At 42.7% G+C, this 20,324-nt stretch overlaps 2 protein-coding genes across 14 annotated transcripts in view; one reads left to right on the forward strand and one right to left on the reverse strand.

Annotated features, from left to right (window-relative positions):
• LOC132913217 (transcription factor 12) overlaps positions 1 to 20,307 on the forward strand; it is a 111,587-nt gene extending 91,280 nt beyond the window's left edge. For 4 of the 13 annotated variants that reach the window (XM_060971350.1, XM_060971362.1, XM_060971363.1 and 1 more), the window contains 12 exons: positions 3,313 to 3,397; positions 6,018 to 6,154; positions 7,996 to 8,262; positions 8,549 to 8,713; positions 9,495 to 9,561; positions 10,135 to 10,280; positions 10,980 to 11,097; positions 13,291 to 13,426; positions 13,784 to 13,873; positions 15,853 to 15,998; positions 16,076 to 16,197; positions 16,480 to 20,307. In XM_060971350.1, the coding sequence (XP_060827333.1) occupies positions 3,313 to 3,397; positions 6,018 to 6,154; positions 7,996 to 8,262; positions 8,549 to 8,713; positions 9,495 to 9,561; positions 10,135 to 10,280; positions 10,980 to 11,097; positions 13,291 to 13,426; positions 13,784 to 13,873; positions 15,853 to 15,998; positions 16,076 to 16,197; positions 16,480 to 16,524 (1,524 nt within the window). In that variant the 3' untranslated portion in view covers positions 16,525 to 20,307. Of the gene's footprint in view, positions 1 to 3,312; positions 3,398 to 6,017; positions 6,155 to 7,995; positions 8,263 to 8,548; positions 8,714 to 9,494; positions 9,562 to 10,125; positions 10,281 to 10,979; positions 11,098 to 13,290; positions 13,427 to 13,783; positions 13,874 to 14,999; positions 15,090 to 15,852; positions 15,999 to 16,075; positions 16,198 to 16,479 lie in introns of all 13 variants that reach the window. The other 9 variants (XM_060971351.1, XM_060971353.1, XM_060971355.1 and 6 more) reach the window with 9 other exon arrangements.
• Positions 1 to 20,324, reverse strand: part of LOC132913214 (uncharacterized protein DDB_G0283697) — a 320,416-nt gene that overhangs the window by 185,957 nt on the left and 114,135 nt on the right. The window lies entirely within an intron of this gene.

Genomic DNA, 20,324 nt, shown 5'->3' on the forward strand with positions numbered 1-20,324 from the left:
GTTGGAATATTTCCGTAAGCTACCGTTAGTTAGGTTTGGCGAAACGTTTCGCGAGGAGGACTATTACGTTGCAGGAATTTTCAAAAATTTCTCCGACAAAATTTCCCCGTAATTTTCAACGACGTGTCAGCCGAATGACGTAACAGACGCGATATCTCGTGGAAAGCTAGAGAATAATTTCGAAGACGACGAAATAGCCGCTATGAGAACGTGAGACGAACATCACGTGCTCAATTTTCCGAAGACGTCACGTAACACGCGTAGCTTGCCCCGTACCAGCGACCCTTCTGTCCTATTTCAAACCTTCGGAAGCTAATTTCCCTGACAGAGACGTTTCCGTTCGTTTTCCCTCCTTTTCCATCCTGGCCGCAAGCCGGGGAACAAGAGAACTAAATCAATGTAGGACATTTATATTGGCTGGAAATCGCTGACTCTCGCCACTATGGACACCCACCGGGACATATTAAGATTTCTGATCCGGCTTGCCGGCCGTCGGACATTTTTATTATTGCGTGTCCACCGAACCACCCCCGCGAACCTGAGAAATAAAACGTGAATTATTGGCCACGCGGTGTCTTCTCTCTCGCCGCGGTCGATCCGACTTCGACTTTTCGCCTCTATCGTCGCTTCGTCGATTTTTCGATCGAATCATAACACGAGAGAGAGAGAGAGAGAGAGGGTGAGGGAGAGTAAAGTTAGCGTTATTCGAGCAAAGCTAAGTAATTCATCTGGTAATTCGCTAAATTACGCGTCATTTTTGAGCCATCTATGTTTGAAAATGAAGTGTGTTTGACTGGCTTTTAGCGACGCGATAAACGATAAAACACGTCCTGTAGATTGACAGCATCGCGTGGACTCATAGTCTTTTCTACTTAGACTCTGGGGATGTAACGTTTAAAATCCTCATCAAGAGATCTTTTCCATGTACATGTCTCGATACGATCGAAAACGGAGGAAGAAATGGAATTGCGAGAGAGAGAGAGAGAGAGAGAGAGAGAGAGAGGGAGAGGAGACAGAGAACCAGCGTGAAAACGCCTATGCACGAAAGCCACCGGTGGTGTCAAAGCAATTCATTTAAATTAATAGGTCCAGAGGCCGCGCGCGTTTATCGCGCGATTAGTAGCAGCTTTTTTTTCATGTCCCCACCCAGGGTGGGTGTTCGTATTTGTACTCTCGTTATCGACTGCTGTCACGATAAACCCGATGCTTTTATCGCCTACAATTATATGCCCCGTTCCTCCCTCGCGAGATATGCATGCGTTCCGAACGCTCGCTCTCGAAGATCTTTTGTTCTTAGAACTCCATAGATTTCGCGTCGCGTTTTTCGCTTTTCAAACTATCACGTCGTCGTCGAGCCTAAGAAAAAAATAGTTACCTCGTCATCTCCGCAATTTGCTGCCTTGACTCTTCAATATCGTTCCGAAGCAAACGAACCTAGACGTTTATTGGTTGATACGGTGCAATTATGCAAATTTGCCTTCGAACGGAGTGAGAACTCTTGATAACCCGCGTTATCAAAAGGACGGATCTAAACGCATCTCAGCTTCTTGGTAGCAAACCGTGTTCCGCTATTGGTTCCTATCGGCCCCACTACCCTCTCGGTCAATCGGCGCGCTGACGCGTAGTCAGCTCGCTCGCAGTCTGGCGTAGGCCTTCGCGTGGTCGGTGTCGAGTTGTCTCTCTTTGTTTCTTTCATTCCCGCCTCTTCTCGTCGCTTCCCAACCTTTCCACCAAGTTATATTAACGAGTCGTAAACGGAGAACGCGTATCGACGTTTCTTATAAATATAATCATTTATATAATTTCCGAGAATATGCGGAAACGGCGATAAGATTTATTTCACAGCGTGTCGTCAACAGCGTGTTAAACTACATGCCAGGCGTTCAAACGATAGTGGTGATTAAACCCGAAGACCTTGAAACCAGAGTGTACTAATTGTAAATCGCTTTTTCCTTGGCGAGGAGCGCGTGACGTCCGAGTTTCCCCGAGCCCCTTTGAGGAAATTTCGCGAGAAATTTCGCAAGTTGCAAGAAGGCGGAAGTTGCCAGGATTCTTTCGCGGCCCCCAGGAACCGCCGTTAAATTCGGCCTAAACGGCCATAGTCCTCGCGTTAGACCGAAACTTGTCTGTCCCTCTCGTTTTGTCGCGCTTTCGGTGGCACCAGGTGGAGCAGTAGGTGGTGGCAAAGTGGAGGGGCGCGAAGGAGAGCGAAGAAGCAGGGACAAAAGTTTTCGGCGGAACGGCGGCGGGAGAGGAGAGAAGCTTTCGCCGGGAGAATAAGGGAAGCGGCGTGGAATATTTTAACATATATCACGCTGAAATTGGGACGAGGGTATGCTGCCGCGAATCTCTCCTTCTGCGCCACTTTCCACCCCCGTGCGAGCCCTCGCTGGCAAATCGCCGGTTCCCCGCTACGCCGTCGTTATGTTGTCCCATCGCGCGATTTGACTTGCTTTCGAGAGGCTCCCACCATCCCTGACGATATGTTTGTCTACCCTGCTGACTACGGCAGCTACAGAATGGTAAGGGACGGAACGCGAATGATTTTCTCAGCCTGGCGTATCTTACCACCAGCGAAATGTATTTGCACGCCATTGTATCTGTTATAGCATTCGATTCGTACCAATTAATAATTAGGTCCAAGTACAGTGACTACCTATAAGCCTTTTACCTACTAATTACTAATTTAATCAACCATATTAAATTTCGTATTCTCTAGCAGTACGTACTACCACACGACTATAGAAATTTCATACTACGAAAGTACAACGTCGAAGCTGATAAAAATACGCTTCATTGAAAAACAAGGGCATGTGCAAATACTTCTTCTAGCCTGTACACCCACCATTACTACCCCTTTTCGTTTCTTTATTAATCCTTAAAATATATCATCGAACGGAGTCACGTGTACGCTATCGCATTTGAGTCCAATGTATTTCCTTGCGTTCCAAAAATCGATGAAACAAAGGAAATTCCAGTAAATTAAATTACTCGATATTAGATGAAAAGTGGGAAAGTTATCTCATTGATAATAATTATAAAAGTACGGCTCTAGTCCGCTATTTAATGTTTAAAATTATCCCTAGCTTGGGAACGCCGAAGAGTTCTTTTCCAAGAGTGATGATGGTTAAAATGTACCTATCACGAGTTTCTAATTTAGATTCTACTAATTATTCGTAAGAACACGTCAAGTTGTAATCGGCGCATAACGCGAGTCGGAGGATGAATTACATTTTGACGAGTATATTTCATAACAATCCCTCTATGCTTTTTATTCAAAATTGATAATCTCTGTCGTTGTTTTCGTTACAGTATGGCTCGGATGAATTCGGTCAGGACTCTCCACGGTACACCTCCCCCAAGGCTGCGGCCCTCTACGCAGATCCCTATTATATCGGTAAGTTATCCAGTCTTTTCATTCCTACCTTAATAAATATCGTAACTTTCACGATAGCAAAAGAATAACGCGATGTAACGGTAGACGAGTCGCGAGAGTTGCAAAAATACAGACACCGCGTTAACTTGAAATTCATGCGGGGAAAAAGTATTACGAACAAAACGGAAAAGTCGTTCTATCCTCGTTACCGTGTTCTCTTAAATTGGTATGGATCGTGAGTCGAAAATCTAGGCCGCTCGTTACCGGACACAACTAAAAGTAACATCGAGCCGATTCCGTTGGATCGATCGATCGGTCGATCGTTAGACAACGAGGCCTGGATCCAGCCTGTCGGTTCTCCCCCGTTCGCGTACACGTACACGTTGATCCGACGTGCACGCATCTATATCAGCTGGAAATCGCGTAACGATTCAAACGAACGATAAAAGGGACTTTACGATCGCAGTAATATTCAACTGTTTAGCGCTGGCTCGTAAAATTCGTCGCTCTGCCTGTCGCGCGTAAAAACAATAACAATTTCTCTTTATTTGTTCGAACAGCGTTGCGTCCGACTCGATCCGCGCTGAAATTCGCGGCTACGCGGGACGAGAGGAAAAAGTCGCCCGTGGAAAAGCCGCGACGGCGCGTTTCGCCAGTCGACTTTATACGTTGCCGCGCGCTGCTGAGATGTCGTGCAACGCGATTAATTCTGCCACGTTTTTTCGCTTTTCCACCGAATCGTATTTCTCTCTTCTCGTATTTCTCCTCTAGAAAATTTCCTAACTTCGAGCAAGATAAGAAAGAATCGTCAACGAAATGCGCGATTTCCCGTCCCAATCTTATGCTAATGATCTTTCTTCATCTCTTTTTCTTACTTTTTCGTTTTTAAAGTTGTTTCCTCGGTTGGAAAGAAAATGTGACTTATCATGTTCTTCTTCTTCCGTGTTCTACAGTTTTCTTAAAACATAAAAAATCTTTTTTCGCGACTAACTTAAAAGCTTAAGGTATAAGTAAAAAGTTCAAGGTCCGTAACAGAGTTAATGCGCGGAATCTCTGTCTCTGTCTCTCTTCCATTTTCTCTTTCAGTCGCTGTCAACGTTATCATTCGCGATCTTGACCGCGCTCCATTTAACCGCGGATCCTGATATTTTCGAAACGAAGTCAGAAAATTTACAAACACGTCACCCAGCTCGAGATTAACGAAGGCAAGCATCCGCGCGTAATTCACCGATCGATACGAGAGCTTTGTGTTCTGGTTTCTATAAATTCCACAATGTCTTGCGAAATTCGAAGAATCGTTTCGCCGTTAGCCGCGGTATTTTTCGAGGCAGTTCTCTCCGAGAGAGAAAGCCGGGGAGGTTGTCGAGCGCATCCGAAGTTTCCCGGATGGATTACCGAGGCGGTAAATCAATAAGATCGGTAAAGTTTCCGAGTAAAGTTGTTATTAAAGATCAGAGGGTAAGGAGGCTCGTTGGCCGGCTTCTCGAATACGTTCTCGGCTCGTGACACCCGGTAAGCGAGCGGAATACCTTATAAATGGGGAGGAGAAGGGCGAACGAAAAAGTTTTATCAGACATCGAATGCCAGTAGTTGGTAGGAACGGACGAGTAGTTTGGCTTAGTTTCGGTTCCCCCGTCGTGGAAACTCTGGCCACGGAATTATATCAAGCAAAAGTATCAAGAAATACGTTCCCGAAGCTTATTGCTGTTGTTTTCAACTGAAATAATGGCCCGTGTCGTCGTGCCGCCTATTGCCCTTTCTAACGGGTGTTCAAAGACGACCAACGACTTCCATCATCGGATAAAAAATCTCGTTCAGTTTTTCTCTTCATCGAACAACATTTTCTTCCAGCCAGAAAATCCAATTTCGTGGAACCTTCGATTTAAAAGATTTTCAATTTTAGGTGATTTTCATCCTGACAATTTTTCCAGTGGTTTTTGGGATACGTAAATGTACCTAAAAAAAGTAGATATGAAGATTTCTCTTGAGAGTAGCATAGGGACGCTCGGGCTACTTACCTGCTGGTCTCGTGCAAGCGTGACTCGTACCGGTGTGATAATTGGTGCAAATTATTACCAGGAAAACGATTAGTCGATGATATTGACTTTTTGAGTAAGAAAAAATTACCGTATACGGGTTTACGGTTGCGTCGTGCATTGACTGCACAGTCACAGTGCAGTCGTGTTTTAAACTCTTTCCGCAAATAAGGAGTAATGTTCGCGATTCGGTTTCCGGGCAAGCGAAACAGCGAGCGAATCGTTTGCATCCGCACGCTTTCGACCTCGCTCATGGTAGTAATGCAACAAATAGTAGCACGTGGCGTTCAATGTCCAGGGCATGTCGCGCATGTGCTCGAATAATGTTCCTCGTCTAATCAGATTAAAAGACACGTATAGAGCTGGAATGAAACCCCGTGGAAAAAATACGGCTCTATATATAGTTCGTTGTTCGCGATAGAAATATTATTATAAAGGTGGACACGCGTATCGGTCGAAACTTTCATAACGTGTAACGCGTTTTTTTTCTCATACGTGCTATTTTTTTACATACCAAAGAATTATCTAAATCCCGTAAACGAATAAATCGACTAAATACCCTAGCCCGTAGCTTATTGTAAACTAGTGTTTTCTTTGTGTTGTAGATGGGAACGCTGCAGGAACGGGTCCAGGAGACCCATGGACGGGAGGTGGCGGCGGTGTCCAGCCTCCGTACAGCGGCTACGCACCCCCTCACCTGGCCCAACCAGCCTATCCCATGCACCTACCCCACGACCCCATGGTAAGCGACTTCTTTCTTCTCTCCGTGCTTTTCTTTCTCTCGTTCGTACGCACGTCGTTCTCGTTCGTCGATCGATCACGCGTGACTGCGCTCGTTTCTTCGGACTCGACATCCCGGTAACTTCACGATAGACAGGAGAGCAACTTTCCCCAAAAATTCTGTCCTGGGGTCGACCAGCCGACGACGACCGTACTCGCCGTTAGAAGATTAAAATCTTCCAGCCTAATCTTCGTCCTTTCGAAGATGGATGTCTCTCGAGAAACTAATCCGTTGCCTCGTTTACTCGAGAAAAAGAATCCTCGCGGTCGCTTCGTACTTGTTAATAACGCCGCCACGTCACGAATTTCTTGGCTCTGCAACTTTCCGGAATGTTCGCCGATATATTTTCATCGCGGAGGTCGCGGAACGAGGGAAAACTTGCCGGTGAAAAATTGCAATCTCCCGGTTAGGCGTTCCGCTGCAGCGCCATAAATTCAGCCGGTTCGCAGCCATTTTTCCAATTCCTCTCCTTCGAAGACGTTCGACTCGTTCGACATTGTCAGAGCGAAGACTAGCCTATCGACGCTGACCTTAATCCTTTACATCCAACGTGATCTAGATCTTAGAATACATACGCGAACGCCGAACTTTTGTCTCGTTCTCTTCTGCTTCTCGTTCGATCTCGGAGTCATCGATCACCACCGTCGCCTGATACTCTGCCGATTCGTTGCGCAGATCCAAAGTAGTTGAGAAACACTGTTGACAGTGCTCCGTGTACTCGGAGCAACGTCAAATGACTCACTGGCTTCTATATATAGAACGACTCTCCCGCTACTCGGTGTTTCTAGTCAAGTGCAGCCTTCGTTTGATTTACGCCGTTCATGGTTACCACGAAATCCTCCTGTTCGCGGCACCCCGGATTCTCCTCCCACGTTCCTCTGCCTCCTTCGAACCCGTTCAACGCATCGACTCTCCGCGAGTCTCTAATTGGTCCCGGACTCGAATCGAATTCGAATGGAGATGAGAGCTTCTAAGATTATCGCGTGCCATCTTTAGCTACTTTTGATCGCTGAAACGGCTGCGAGATAGTTCGGTAGAATTCGTCGACAGGCACGAAAGAAAGAAGCATCCTGAACCGGGTCGTCGAAAAGAGAGAACGCATAGTTTATGCACGAACGTTTTACAAAGACGCGCTCGACGCGTCCACGCGACTCGAGACACATCTCCGGCCGAAAGGTTAAACATTTACGATCCCGGTTTAACGATCCCTGTTTCCAAGAATCTGTCCCCCGCAGCAACGAGGGAACCCTTTGGTCGAAAGCCGGGCTCATCGCGTTTCCCAGTTCTCGATGACCCGCTGGTGGACGCCGAGGAGCACGGGAGAAACGCGAGAGAGCGATACTCGCCGTTAGTTATCGCCTCGTTCTTTCCTTCGTACAGCGAACAATTAATGGCGTTTCTCGGTCGTGAAATCGAGGGAGGGTTGCCTGCAAACTCCCTCTAATTTGTTGATAAATACGCTTCGTTGTTGAGCCGGAGACGATGACTTAAAATTAGACGTTTTACGAGCGAGCTTCAGTAGGTGCGAGCGAGGGCTACGCGCCACTAAGCGTATCCGATATCAAAGCCGTTCTGGTCCGGTCCATTATGTACCAGACTTGGATTCAAAAGGTCGAACGAGTCGTCAGTCAGCCAACAACCATTCCACGTCTCGTACCGTTCTCGCGGAGATGTCTTTGTCCCTGTCGTCAGCGACGATTATTTGCAACGATTTGTTACGACGACGGTCCGTCTGGCAAATTTTCCACGTTTCAACGAATATTTCCCGCAACCTATATAATTGAATTTGTTAATAATTGCAGGCATACTCGGCCATGTCACCGAACGGAGAACCGGCGGCGCCAATTCTCGGCTCGGCGGTGACCAGTGCGGCCTCGCTGCCACCAATGTCGACATTCCGGGGTAGCGGCGCAGTTGCGGCAAATAGTGGAACCGGTGCACCATCCCCGGCATCGTTGCAATATAGTCATAGTCCTGGTGCACCGACTACCGCACCCTCCGCCCCCAACTCTGCACCCACGACGAACCGACAACCTGCTACGGGGGACAACCTCGGCATTTCTATCTCGGTACTATGCAGAGCTGAAAAGAAAACTAACAGTACTTCGTTCGCGCCATTCTTCAGGCGACGCAATTAGTAATTGTGACCGTTTCAAAATCGTAAAGAGAGAGAGAGAGAGAGAGAGAGAGAGAGAGAGAGAGAAAGAAAGAGTGGGAGAGGGAGAGGGAGGAAAAAAAGAAGTAGGCTACAAACGAAAATGCATGCGAGATCGAAACGGGCCTTCTTTGCAACTTTGCGCAGTACCTGTTGTAATAGAAAGATCTGTTTAACCTGCTTTTTCTATTGTTTTCAAGCAGATTAACCCCACGAACCAATCAGTATCGAGTTATAGCAGCAACCCATCCACACCGGTCAGTTCGCCACCACCCTTGACTGGTTCAGCGCCAGGTTGGGTACCAGGTGCTGCACCAGTTTCTCCACATTTCACGGCGGATCCCAACCGTGGAACCATTCACATGGTATGCATCAAAGCTTCGCTGTTAACAGTTTCCTTTTTTTTTTTTCTTTTTTTTTTCAATTTGTTTCTTTCGAATATACTTATCTACCATTATTTCACCCGACACTTCCAACGAGACCGAATCTGATTGTTTGTTGGAGAAACACACGCTCGGTCCCGAGTTTATTGGTGAACTAGATTTCAACGTGGATCTCGTTGGAAAGTGACGGGTGCATCTCTGAACGCAGACACGCTTCATCACCGTTTCGACGCGCTTTAGAAACAGGTCAAGGACGTTCGTAACAGAAACCTCTCGTGCTCGTTCACTTCTCTTACGATATTTTATCGTCTGCACTATGGTGACTCGTTGAGAGTACACCCGTTGTTACACGCACTGACTTTATTTCTGCTCGGGGGAGGATCGGAATGCTTCAATCGACAGCGTTAGAACAGAGACAACGAGCGAATTAAGAAAGTCACTTTTATTTTTCTTTTTGTATTTTTTCTTTCGTTGTTAGATTCTGCCCTCCGTTGCGCACTTTTGAATATTCGCACAAAGTAGCATGCACTCGACGCACCGACAATTCATCTCGCGTGTTTTGTCCACGTTGCAGACCACTTTATTATCCTCCCCCTGTTCAGTTATATTCAAGTCGATCATCTGGCATATTTCATTTTTACATATTACTTTTTTTTCTTTTTGACCTTCGTTTATCCCTTTTGTTTGTTGTGAACGCTGTGTTGACTTGGTTGTTCTCTTTTTTTTTTTTGGTTTTGTTGTTGCGTTGGTGTTGTGTGTGAAGCCGGCGCCTGAACAGCAGAGGCTAGACGATGCCATCGGCTTTCTTCGCGACCATGCCGAGGTGAGGACTGCCGATTTTTAGTTTTTTTTTTTTTCTCCCCCTTCTTGTTTGTTCTTGTTTCTGATCCTCTCTCACCAACTCATTCGTAACACACCACTTTTGTGCATGAACTTCGACACACGGTACGGAATTTACGACGCGCGAACGACACACCGCGAATATCGACGTCTGATCTAACGAATGTGACGTTCCCGGCCAGACATCGCGTACTTCTTTCTTACTTGCGTATTAATCACGAGTCACGTTAATTCTCACATTGTTTAAACAATTTCCTATTAATAAAAAGAGACGAGATTTGCACTGTGAGAATTAATGGCATGTCGAATTTCCGTCACTCTCATCAGTTTCCATCACATCGACTTTTAAACAGAACCCTGTCTCATCTCATACACACGCTTTCCATCATCTTGGAAGTATGTTTAATCCACTGTACCAGCGTCAGAGATACCTCGACGATACGTTGAATTTAACGATCGAGCAGCTATTAGCGTTGTATCATTGACGCTGGCATCTTTGGTGATTTGAAAGCAATGTCAAACAGCCGTGTAATCGAGTCGAATTTCGGATATTCTGTTGGTACAGGGTACGCGGATGGAGGAACGACTGGACGATGCCATAAACGTGTTGAGGAATCACGCGGAGAGCCAATTAGGTCTTCATTTGGGTCCCGTTGCTCCACACGGTTCCATCTATTCCCACACATCACCACCTCAACTAGACCATTTGGTAAGATCTCTGTTCGTCCAAGCGATTGAGGAAATTTTTGGAAAAAGGTTACAACACCCGTGGGACAAGTGGCGAGTCGAGCAAATTTCGTTCAAAATTTTACTTCTACGTTCTTAATATCAGCTCCACCGTTACCAGTTTGAATCGATGATTGAAATGGATCTTACAGAATTTCTATTCCTTTTCCGATATATTCGCGAAATGAATGAAAACTTTGCGACGATCGAAAATAAATCGATACTTTATAAGAATTCAGTTATTTAAGTAGAAAATATACTTGGCATCTACTTAACTAGATCATCGACAGATATCTGTACAAACTTACATCCTTAACACAATTATACGAAAGCTGCAGCCTAAGCAGAAATTTCTTTCGCTTGGCAAATATTACGACAACTATACCATTTCGGGTGTTTTATATATTTCTGCGCGTTATTATACGTATTTTGTATTTGCATTTTGGTACTTTTAAATCTCTCGCAGCCGCATAAAAATTCGTAGCCTATATACAGAGTGTTAAAAATATATTTATGAGACGCAACTCTAGAAGAACGAAGAAGGCTGTTATTTTTCAAATTGTACAGGATTTAGATTCAACGTCCCATTTCTCCATAAGGGTTGTTTCTTAAAAAGTTCCTCGATTCGTATTTATTTAAAAAACACGTCGAAAAGAAGTCAATAACGATCTCTTGTCCACAGACGAGTCCTCATCCTGCGGTAACAGTAACGCAACCTCAGGGCTCCTACTCTGGTCTGACGCCCACACCCGACACGGACGGCTCCATCAAAATCGAAAGGTTACCTGTGACGAATGCCAGTAAGTTTCAACTTATCCTGCCCTCCAATTTTTCACCTTCCAAGAGCTTCGTGGAATAGAGATAAATGAGAAAGATTGGTTTAATGAGGTAGGAAAAGTGTTCGTTCAAAGATGGCGAAAGACAAGTGTCAACGAGCCTTGACAATAGCTAATCGGAATGGCTGCGTCGTTCTATTCTCGGCGTCGCATCATCGGATAAATGCTTTTTTCCCACGAGTTACAGTGCAATGACGAGAGAAAGAGAGAGAGAGAGAGAGAGAGGAGAGGAGAGGAGATGAGGAGAGGAGGAGGAGTACCCAGGTGTTCTACGTTAGAGTTAGAGCCCGATAAGGAAACATTAGATAAATCGCGCGAATGCATCGTGGTCGTGCCTTTATTCTTCTCGGAGACCTCTGTCTCCGGCATTGTGTCTTCGTTGCTCTTTGTTTCTGTTTCTGTCATGCGTTCCTCTTACCGGTGAACGTTCGTAATCCTTCTCTCGGTGCTCGCCTAATGCAATGCACAAGTTCTCCAAGGGTCCTTTACGAAGAAACGCTCTTTTCTCCATCGACGACCATTTTTGGCGATTGGAATTCGGAGCGCACGATCAGGATTCTCCTTCTGGTTACATGGAACTTCGTACAATCGTCTTTCCAATTGCTTCTTTTTCGTTCCTCCTCACTTTATTGTTTTTTTTTTTTTTTTTTTTTTTTTTTTTGTCACTCTGCCGACGAGAGGAAAAAAACGTTGGTTATATGCTTTCACCGGGCTCTCATCGATAGAGAGCAAACATAGTAGTGTCTCGGCCGTGTTTCCAGGGAAAAACGCAGTCGCGGACCTTTGCACACAATCACGGAACTGATTTATCTAGCGCGATTCTCGGCGACTTTCATAGAAACGCAGCGCACGAGTTAAATACATTCGCGAAACGCAGCGAATTGTCAGGCGAGTGCAGCGTTTAAGGAGATGGTTGAATCAGTGTATCGAGCGTGCACGTAAAGCGCTTCCTGCTCCTAATTGGACACTTTTCACGGTTTCGTGACTAAGCGGTCTGTCCAAAGCTCGAGTATAATATCGGGAACCTGGTATCGCCGTACACAGCGAAGGTCATCCACACTTCCGGGTGAGTTCTGGCTCCATTTTTTCCACCGTTTTTGTGGCTCGACAATACTTGGATCGATTTCTTGACGATCGAAACGGTTTCGTTCATCGTCAACGTCGAGTCGACGAACGAGAAGGATTTGATAGGACAAGTAAATGCGAGTTTTCTCTATTTCACGAATGCTGATTGATGCAGAGGAAAGGGTAGGAATATCAGGTATATTTATATTTTACTTTCGATCTAGTTTCAAATAAAAAAAAAAAAAAAAAAAAGAAAGAGAGAGAGAGAAAGAAAGCAAACTTAACAAAAATTGTATCGCATATGCAATTACAGTAATTTTTATAAAAGAACAGCAAGAGGTCGATTAGCTGCCGTGGAGGGCATTGTAATTGAACAGCAGGCGAGAAGAACACGACGAATCCATTCTTTCTCAGCGCTCGATAAGATTGTTGGGAAAGGAACAAGTTCTTAGATTCAGAGATTTTATAAGATTCCTAATGATACCTTGCAATTTCGTAAACGATCAAGCGAAGAATCATTGTGAAATGTTTAGTAGGGTGTAAAAATACACGCGGAGACCATAGGGATAAACAAGATAAATCCTACTTCTGATGAAAAGGAGGAAACAACCAGTTAGACCCAAAGGCGTAAACATTTAAAAAATATGAGATACATCTGCGAAAACGTATATTTGGTCTCGAAAGCAAATAAAAAGAAAGATTTAGAATTATGAGATTGGTTAACAGCATGTGGAATTTTAAAATTATCGTCACGTAATTTGCCGTACTTCTTTTTCCTATGGTCTTCGTATTTAACCCTGCAACGAAATAAAATTCTATCTACTTGCTCCTTTGTTAACGTTGCTGGAATCGTTTATTTTCTTATCGTGTTCCGTGCCTGTGGTCTTCGGCTACAATCTCTAATAATTGATTTCTAAACATCTTTAAAGATATCGAAATTATGCAGCGATCGAAACGTTAGTATCTTGAAGTTAGCGTCTTGGATCGAAATAGATGAAAAATCTTAGTATCTCGTATACCAGCCCTCTCCTCTATTGTAATACTATGACTGTGTTTTTGGAAATGTAAATTGACGGTATTAATAATGAGCAGAATACGTCTCTTTAGAAAAGAGAAAGGACCCGCCGGATAGTAGCGGCGGCGAGACAAAACCTTCGAGCAGCGAGCTTGCAGCAGCGGGTGTGATCTCTACGTCTCAAGGAAAAGGGACGAAGAGATCGCGTAGATAGTAAGTATATCTTGGATGTGTACACTTGTCTGAGATTGAGGCGCAACGATATCGATCATAGAACGACAGTAGTGAAACATCGAGCCGAGTAGAGGCAATCAGTCGTGATCGGATCTTGATCCAAACGCAGCTTTACCATGCCGAATATATCTCAGTAGAAAAAGACCTGTGCATTCTACGAAGAGAAATTGCGCATCTTATAACAAAGTATAAAAGCGTAATAGACTGCAAGTTCGAGATGGTAACGCTGTGATGGACTAATTACATATCAATCGACGATACGCCAACGAGAGGCCGATCTCTCGTTCTTCTCGTGTAATGTAGACTTGTAACTAATCGATTATATTCAAACAACCGTTGTTCGAGTGCTGACGAAGACTGCGACGATCCCAGCACCAAAGCGGTGCGCGAAAAGGAACGTCGCCAGGCCAACAACGTGCGTGAAAGGTTAGTGAACACGCGCAGTAAGCCTTCCCGTTGTTATTTCCTCAAAGTTCTTCCATTCATCCGGAATCCTCTTTTTGCATCCTGTACCCTCTACCTCCTCTCGTATGCATGCCCCAAATCAAACAAAAGAAAAAAATAAAAGAAGTAAAAGAACGCGCAGTTGTAATTATCAAGATCTCGATGGCATGCTTACGCTCTTTCCAACGCAAGGCCCGTGTTCTAGCGTGACAATTAAAATGTTTCTGGTTAAGGACAGAAATGATACGAGATCAGGCGAGAGATCCACGGTTCTCGTGCTCGCCTCTCAATCAGTTTCATTTTAATTCAGCTGCGATTCGGTCCCCCCAGGCATGCTATCTATCTATCTATCTATCTATCTATCTATCTATCTATCTCCCCCTTTTTTTTCTTTTTCCTTTTTTTTTTTTTTTTTTTTAGATCAACACATTTCCACGCTCTGCATTATTACTTGAACGTTGTTGCATCGAGTTCTACGCTCTTTATATCGTATCATCTATCGGGAATCCTTCTGTCGCATTGTTATAAATGATTTCTCGTACGAGTTGGACAAAAGTAACGAACAAAGATCCTCTTGTGTATAATGCAGATTCGTTTCTTTCAGAATCGACATCGTTCGAAGATCACCCCTTTTCCTTTTCAATCTCTATCCTCTGTGATCCACACACTGTACCATCCTTTCCTTAGAAATCATCTGATTCTAAATGTTCTAGGTAACAGCACGAACTCAGCTCTGCGCGTTAAATCCGCATCTTTCTCTCCGCGCGATTCTTTACCACTGGTTTGTTCTCTGTGCAAAGAATACGGGCCTTCGAGAATGGAAACCTGATTTCTGTCCATAACCACAAGTCGATCAGATAGCTCTGCGCGTGTTCAGCCAACAAAAATCGTTTCGTATCGCAGTCGTACAGATTCGTCTGAGAAATCAAGAATTGAGATTTCCTCGTAGAAATTATTTTTATTCCTTTTCGATCGCTCTGTCAGTATCAGTTTTTCCTGGCTAATTGAAAATCGTCGATTTCACTGCTGTCGAAATCATGCGCTCGATCTAGGACACAATGTCTCGCCCACGTCAGGTGATTAATCGAGTATTGTTATTGCGCAACTGTTGTTCGAGCGCCGAAGACGAGGATGATGATCCCGACGTAAAGGCGCAAAGGGAGAAAGAGAGGCGGCAGGCTAATAATGCTAGGGAAAGGTAAGAGAATCGACGAAATCGCGCAGTGAATTCCTCGTGAAATATCGCGTCAAGCGATCCGAGGACAGTTTGGCCCGTATTCTATGTATATGTGAAGCAAAAAAGCGATCGTAATACCGTGTTCGATTCGTAAACCAAAGTTCCGCGTGGATCTTCCGAATAGTCAGGCTCTCGTGCTATTATGTAGAAAGATCTGTGTCCTTTTAGAAATGACTCTCTTGTGTCTTCTTTTCCCACTAGTTTAAAGATTCGGCTATAACAACGATAAATTTTATCGTAGAGAGACAAACTTCAACCGAGTGATTAACCCTTAAAGGCAATCGCGAGTGAAATTTCATTCCATGCGTATTTTCTTTTAACTATTTCGCAATAAAATGCTATCTCATAATCGCTGTGAATGGTAAAGTTTTAACTTTTCACCGAATATTGGGTGTAATAATAACGACAATAACGATAATACGATTGATTTTACTGGTTTTCTCAAAAAGTACAAAAGATGTTCCGACATGACACGTTCCTGTAACGATAGCTTTTGAGAACAAGCTATTTATTAATGATATCAATTTTAATGTCGAACGTAAAACGGAAATACATAAAAGAATAGAAATACTTCAGCGCGTTTGCCAAGGGTTGACGCATTGTAGTTTATGCAATGTTACTAGACACGACAGAAATCATTCTCGAAAGAAAATGTATTAATGTCGAAGTTTAGCGTTGCATTACGAGCTAACTGATGTGCTGTAATCGAGATTTGTTCCTTTAGGATACGTATCAGAGATATAAACGAGGCTTTGAAAGAACTTGGTAGAATGTGTATGACACATCTAAAGACAGACAAACCTCAGACGAAACTCGGTATCCTCAACATGGCTGTCGAAGTGATCATGACGCTGGAACAGCAAGTTAGAGGTAGGTTCAGGCAGTTCTAGATTACTAGAAGAAAAGAGAGAAAGCAAGATTTAAGCGAATTTCTTTCGATGTTGCAGAACGAAATTTGAATCCAAAGGCAGCGTGCTTGAAGAGGAGGGAAGAAGAGAAGGCGGAGGATGGGCCTCACCCTCATCCTCTTCCCCACGCGCATTCTCAGCGACTGTTCTCCGCGATGCCTGTAAATATTATTTCATTAAGCATTAAGGTGGTACACTACTCCGACAGGTTCGCAATGTCGAATTATAAAAATTTTCTTAAACTATATATATATATATACACACACATACACACACACACACATAGAATGATTCTTCCATCTTGTCACTATTTAGAATAAAGATTTCTAAATTTTGTCCACTCTTAAATGCTTCAGAGTATGTACCGTCTTATAAGATAAGAATAGTAATAATAATAGACGAAGAAATAACATATACTAATTCCAAAATTTGTTCTGTTTCAGGGCCCACCACCGCCACTTCAAAACCATACGACGCAGCCACAGTAGCACATCCTGTGTTAAGGGGTAGATACACCGGCTCACGGAATTTGAACACTTAGCATAGAAAATATTTATGTTCATATTGTGTGTGATATATAGAATATTTCGAAATTTCACTAGCACTGTAACGAGATTCGACTGTCATGATTACGTCGATCAAATTCGAAGTCAATTTGAAAATGTGTATACAAGTTACAAGATATTCATAGCAGATATGTATTTAATAAAAAATTATCATACTGCTTGGATAGTATATGAGGAGGACTATGTATGGTCCCACCGAAGATATTGGAGTTCGTTAAAATAACGAATAATTCATTGTTTACTTACTTTTCTGATCTTTGCGAAATATACACTTGTACTAAATATCTTGTAATTTCTCTCTCTCTCTCTCTCTTTCTCTCTCTCTCTCTCTCTATCTCTATCTATCTTTATCTCTATCTATCTATCTATCTGTATATTCAGATTCGTTTCAAACTTTACCGATGCAACCACGGTAGTCGGATCTTGTTACGGTGCTAATAAAATCTCAAAATGTTTCGTATAATACACATAGTACATTCATAAAAGGTATGTACGAATGTTGGAATACTTTCGTGAGCCTGTGTACGGTTTCACCTCTCTATACCCCCTCCCACTCCCCGAAGGCGGCTTCAAATTATTTTTATAAATAGCGAGAAAACAAAGGAATATGGTTCCTCTCTTTCGAGATATAAGAAAACACATTGTAGCGTGGTCGAGATTTTATTGAAACGATCGATCCCTGCTACTGGTATACCCCGGCTCTTGTTGAAGTTGCCCACTTTTTTGTGTATTGTAAACTATCGTATAAAGCACAAGTGCAAGGTTTCAGTAAAAATGCAGTATGTATAGGTAAACGATAGGGAAAATAAGGAATGGAGCGAAAGAAAGAAAGAAAGAAAGAAATGCACGGATCATCTACCCATCGAATGTGGAAAAAAGTTCAAACATATCTCTCGCATAATTGTATATATACAGCAGTAACGTACGCCTAATCAATTACTTTATTATGATTATTATTATTTTTATTATTATTACTATTATTATTTTTATTATTATTATTATCGCCAACAATATGGCGATGGTTATTATTATTATTATTATTATTATTATTATTATTGACACGATAATGATTTTATTATTATTATTATTAATTATTATTATAATAATTATCGATTAATGATCGCCGAGGAAATCCTTCGTGTGAGAGTTAAAGGGGACATTTTTGTTTTTGAACAAAAATATAGCTCAACTCACAATGTGTACCCAGTTGCCATGTATTTTAATTTATTTAGACTCTTAAATAAATTTTATTGAATAAAAAAAGAAACAAATATGAAGGAAAGAACAACAGCAAGAAATAAAGCAACCAACAATGACACTTATTGTCGTGAGTGCCTGTGCTTTGCTCCGTCTATTTTTGTTCTTCGCTCATTTTTCTTCTTTCTTTTGTTTTTTCAGTTCTCTTAAAGACAAAAGTTGTCTCCGCCGTCTCTCTGGCTACCATGTCCGGCCGTACACGATCAATCAACCTCTCCTAGAACATATCACGCGTATCACACAGCTATATTTTTCTTCAAAGGCATATCTAATGTTTCGCACGGTCCTAGAGCAAAATTTGTTACGCACGTCTCGTTCTCTTTGCTTTAGTATCCATCTCTCGCTGTTCTCTTGAATCTGGCAGACGATAGTACTTACTTTCTCGTCTCTCTTGTTATTTTCTTCGTTCTTCTTTTAACCAAGTACCATCGCGCGAATGAAAGCGACGAAGGAGGAGCTGCTGCCGTGATTAAATAAAAATAAAGCAGGATCAGGACCGTCGAAACAAACCGCGTTGAATGTCGATTCGTAACGTCGCAGAGATGCACAAGTTCTTGATCAGAGAATCGTGCCCAGCCAGATCGAGATAACTCGCACAACCTCGCTTTAACTTCTAATTGAAATTTCAAATCGCGCCACGCCGCGAATATTATCTCCGGAAGAAAGAAAGGGCAAGCAAACAGGAATCAAAAAGGAAACGTGGAAAAGCTAAAATCAGAGAACGGTTAAAATGCGTAGGAGAATCAAAATGTACATTATACTACGATAGGAGATCAACGGCGATTCATGGGAGATAAACTAGGCACGAGAACACGCATAAACAGATGCGATCACGCACTTATATTCGCGATGGTAATCATGTAAAATAATAACGACAATAAATAGCTCGTAAGCCCGTCTAAGCTAGGCACACCTGTCGATGATAGTCTTAGATAGTCGAAATGAAAAGGTAAAAGGCGAAGAGAGTGCGCAATACGGTTCCAATAGAAATCGAGGATCATCGAAAGGTCTCTCACAGCGCAGAAAACTGCGCCAAACGTAATTCGTCTGGGTTTCGATCGTCACGATATCGATTGCGTTTCACACTCTCCCCGAAATTGCTCTTTAGTTCACTTCTTCGTGTATATTTGTTTCTATTTCTCTAGCCTTTCTTTCCCCTCTTCGATCAAGCGAAATCTACAAGCTCGTTCCGTTATGATCGAACGATCGACCGAGACTGATCGAGACAATTGCATCGATCGTTTAAAGTTCAGTCGTATGATTGCGAATTTGAAAGTCTCACGTATACGAACTTTGAAATTGGTAACATGACTTGGATCCGCGCAATTGTTCTCCATCGATCGTGTATTGATCATTGTATTGAGCAAACCAGGGAAAAGATAAGGAAGGAGAAAAGAGTAGAAAGGAAAGCGTTTCTTTCTTGAAGTACGACGTACGAAGAGCTGGTAGGGTTATTAATTAGTAATAATTGCGCGATCGAACGGCGATGACACCTCTTGTTTGCCACAGACACGATTGTCGACAAGTGAAATCACACGTGTATATTAGATATTACGGACATTATTGTATAATATGTAATTAAAGGAGAAACGTACGCAGGTCTGGTTCGCGTGACACACCACCGGGCCTTAGGAGGATAAACTACTTTTCCGACATGCATGCGATTGTTAACAAAAATCAAGCGCGTCTCTATTAACATCGATGAAGCACGAGTTGAATATTATGCATATATTGAAAGAAAGAGAGAGAGAGAGAATGTGGAAGAAAGAAAAGAAAGAGAGAGAGAGAGAGAGAGAGTGTGCGTGCGCGTGCGTGTGTGTGTGTGTGTGAGTTAGAAAAAGAAAGAGTGTGTATCGAGAGTATTTCGTTTGAGAAAGAAAAAAAATGTATAATTATCACTAGTAATTATTATTATCACTAATAATATAATAAATGTGCCATTTTTTCCATAATCAAGGTGTTGCCTGATTGCGGCTTCTTTATTATTTTTTGTTTTACTTTCATTTTTTTTTTTTTTTTTTTTTTTTGTCTTTTTGTTTTTATTTTTTTATTTTTTTTAACCTATACGCTGATCTTTTTCTTTCATCGCTTGACATATTTTTTTTCTTTCTCATTCGAGCTTTCGTTTGTACATTATACACACTCCCAGTATTAGACGGCACACAAACCATTTATATCTTTGCTAGTTTCTTTTTTGTCATTTTATTCGTTTTATATTTCGTTTCTACTTGAATAATCAATCGCTCGCCTATTTTTGCATAGGTACGAGAACATATATAATGTATAATGTAGATACATTTAACTGTTAAGACATACTTTTAACCGGAATAGTGCAGCGTACGATACTATACTCGCCCACACATACGATTAACCATCCAGCTGTAAAAGCTGTACAAATGTCGGCAACCTGCAGAGGTTTGTAATACAGATCTTCAACGTTTTCAGAAAGTCTGAGTTCTAGTGAC

The sequence above is a fragment of the Bombus pascuorum genome, chromosome 13 (assembly GCF_905332965.1).
Source record: "Bombus pascuorum chromosome 13, iyBomPasc1.1, whole genome shotgun sequence".
NCBI lineage: Eukaryota > Metazoa > Arthropoda > Insecta > Hymenoptera > Apidae > Bombus > Bombus pascuorum.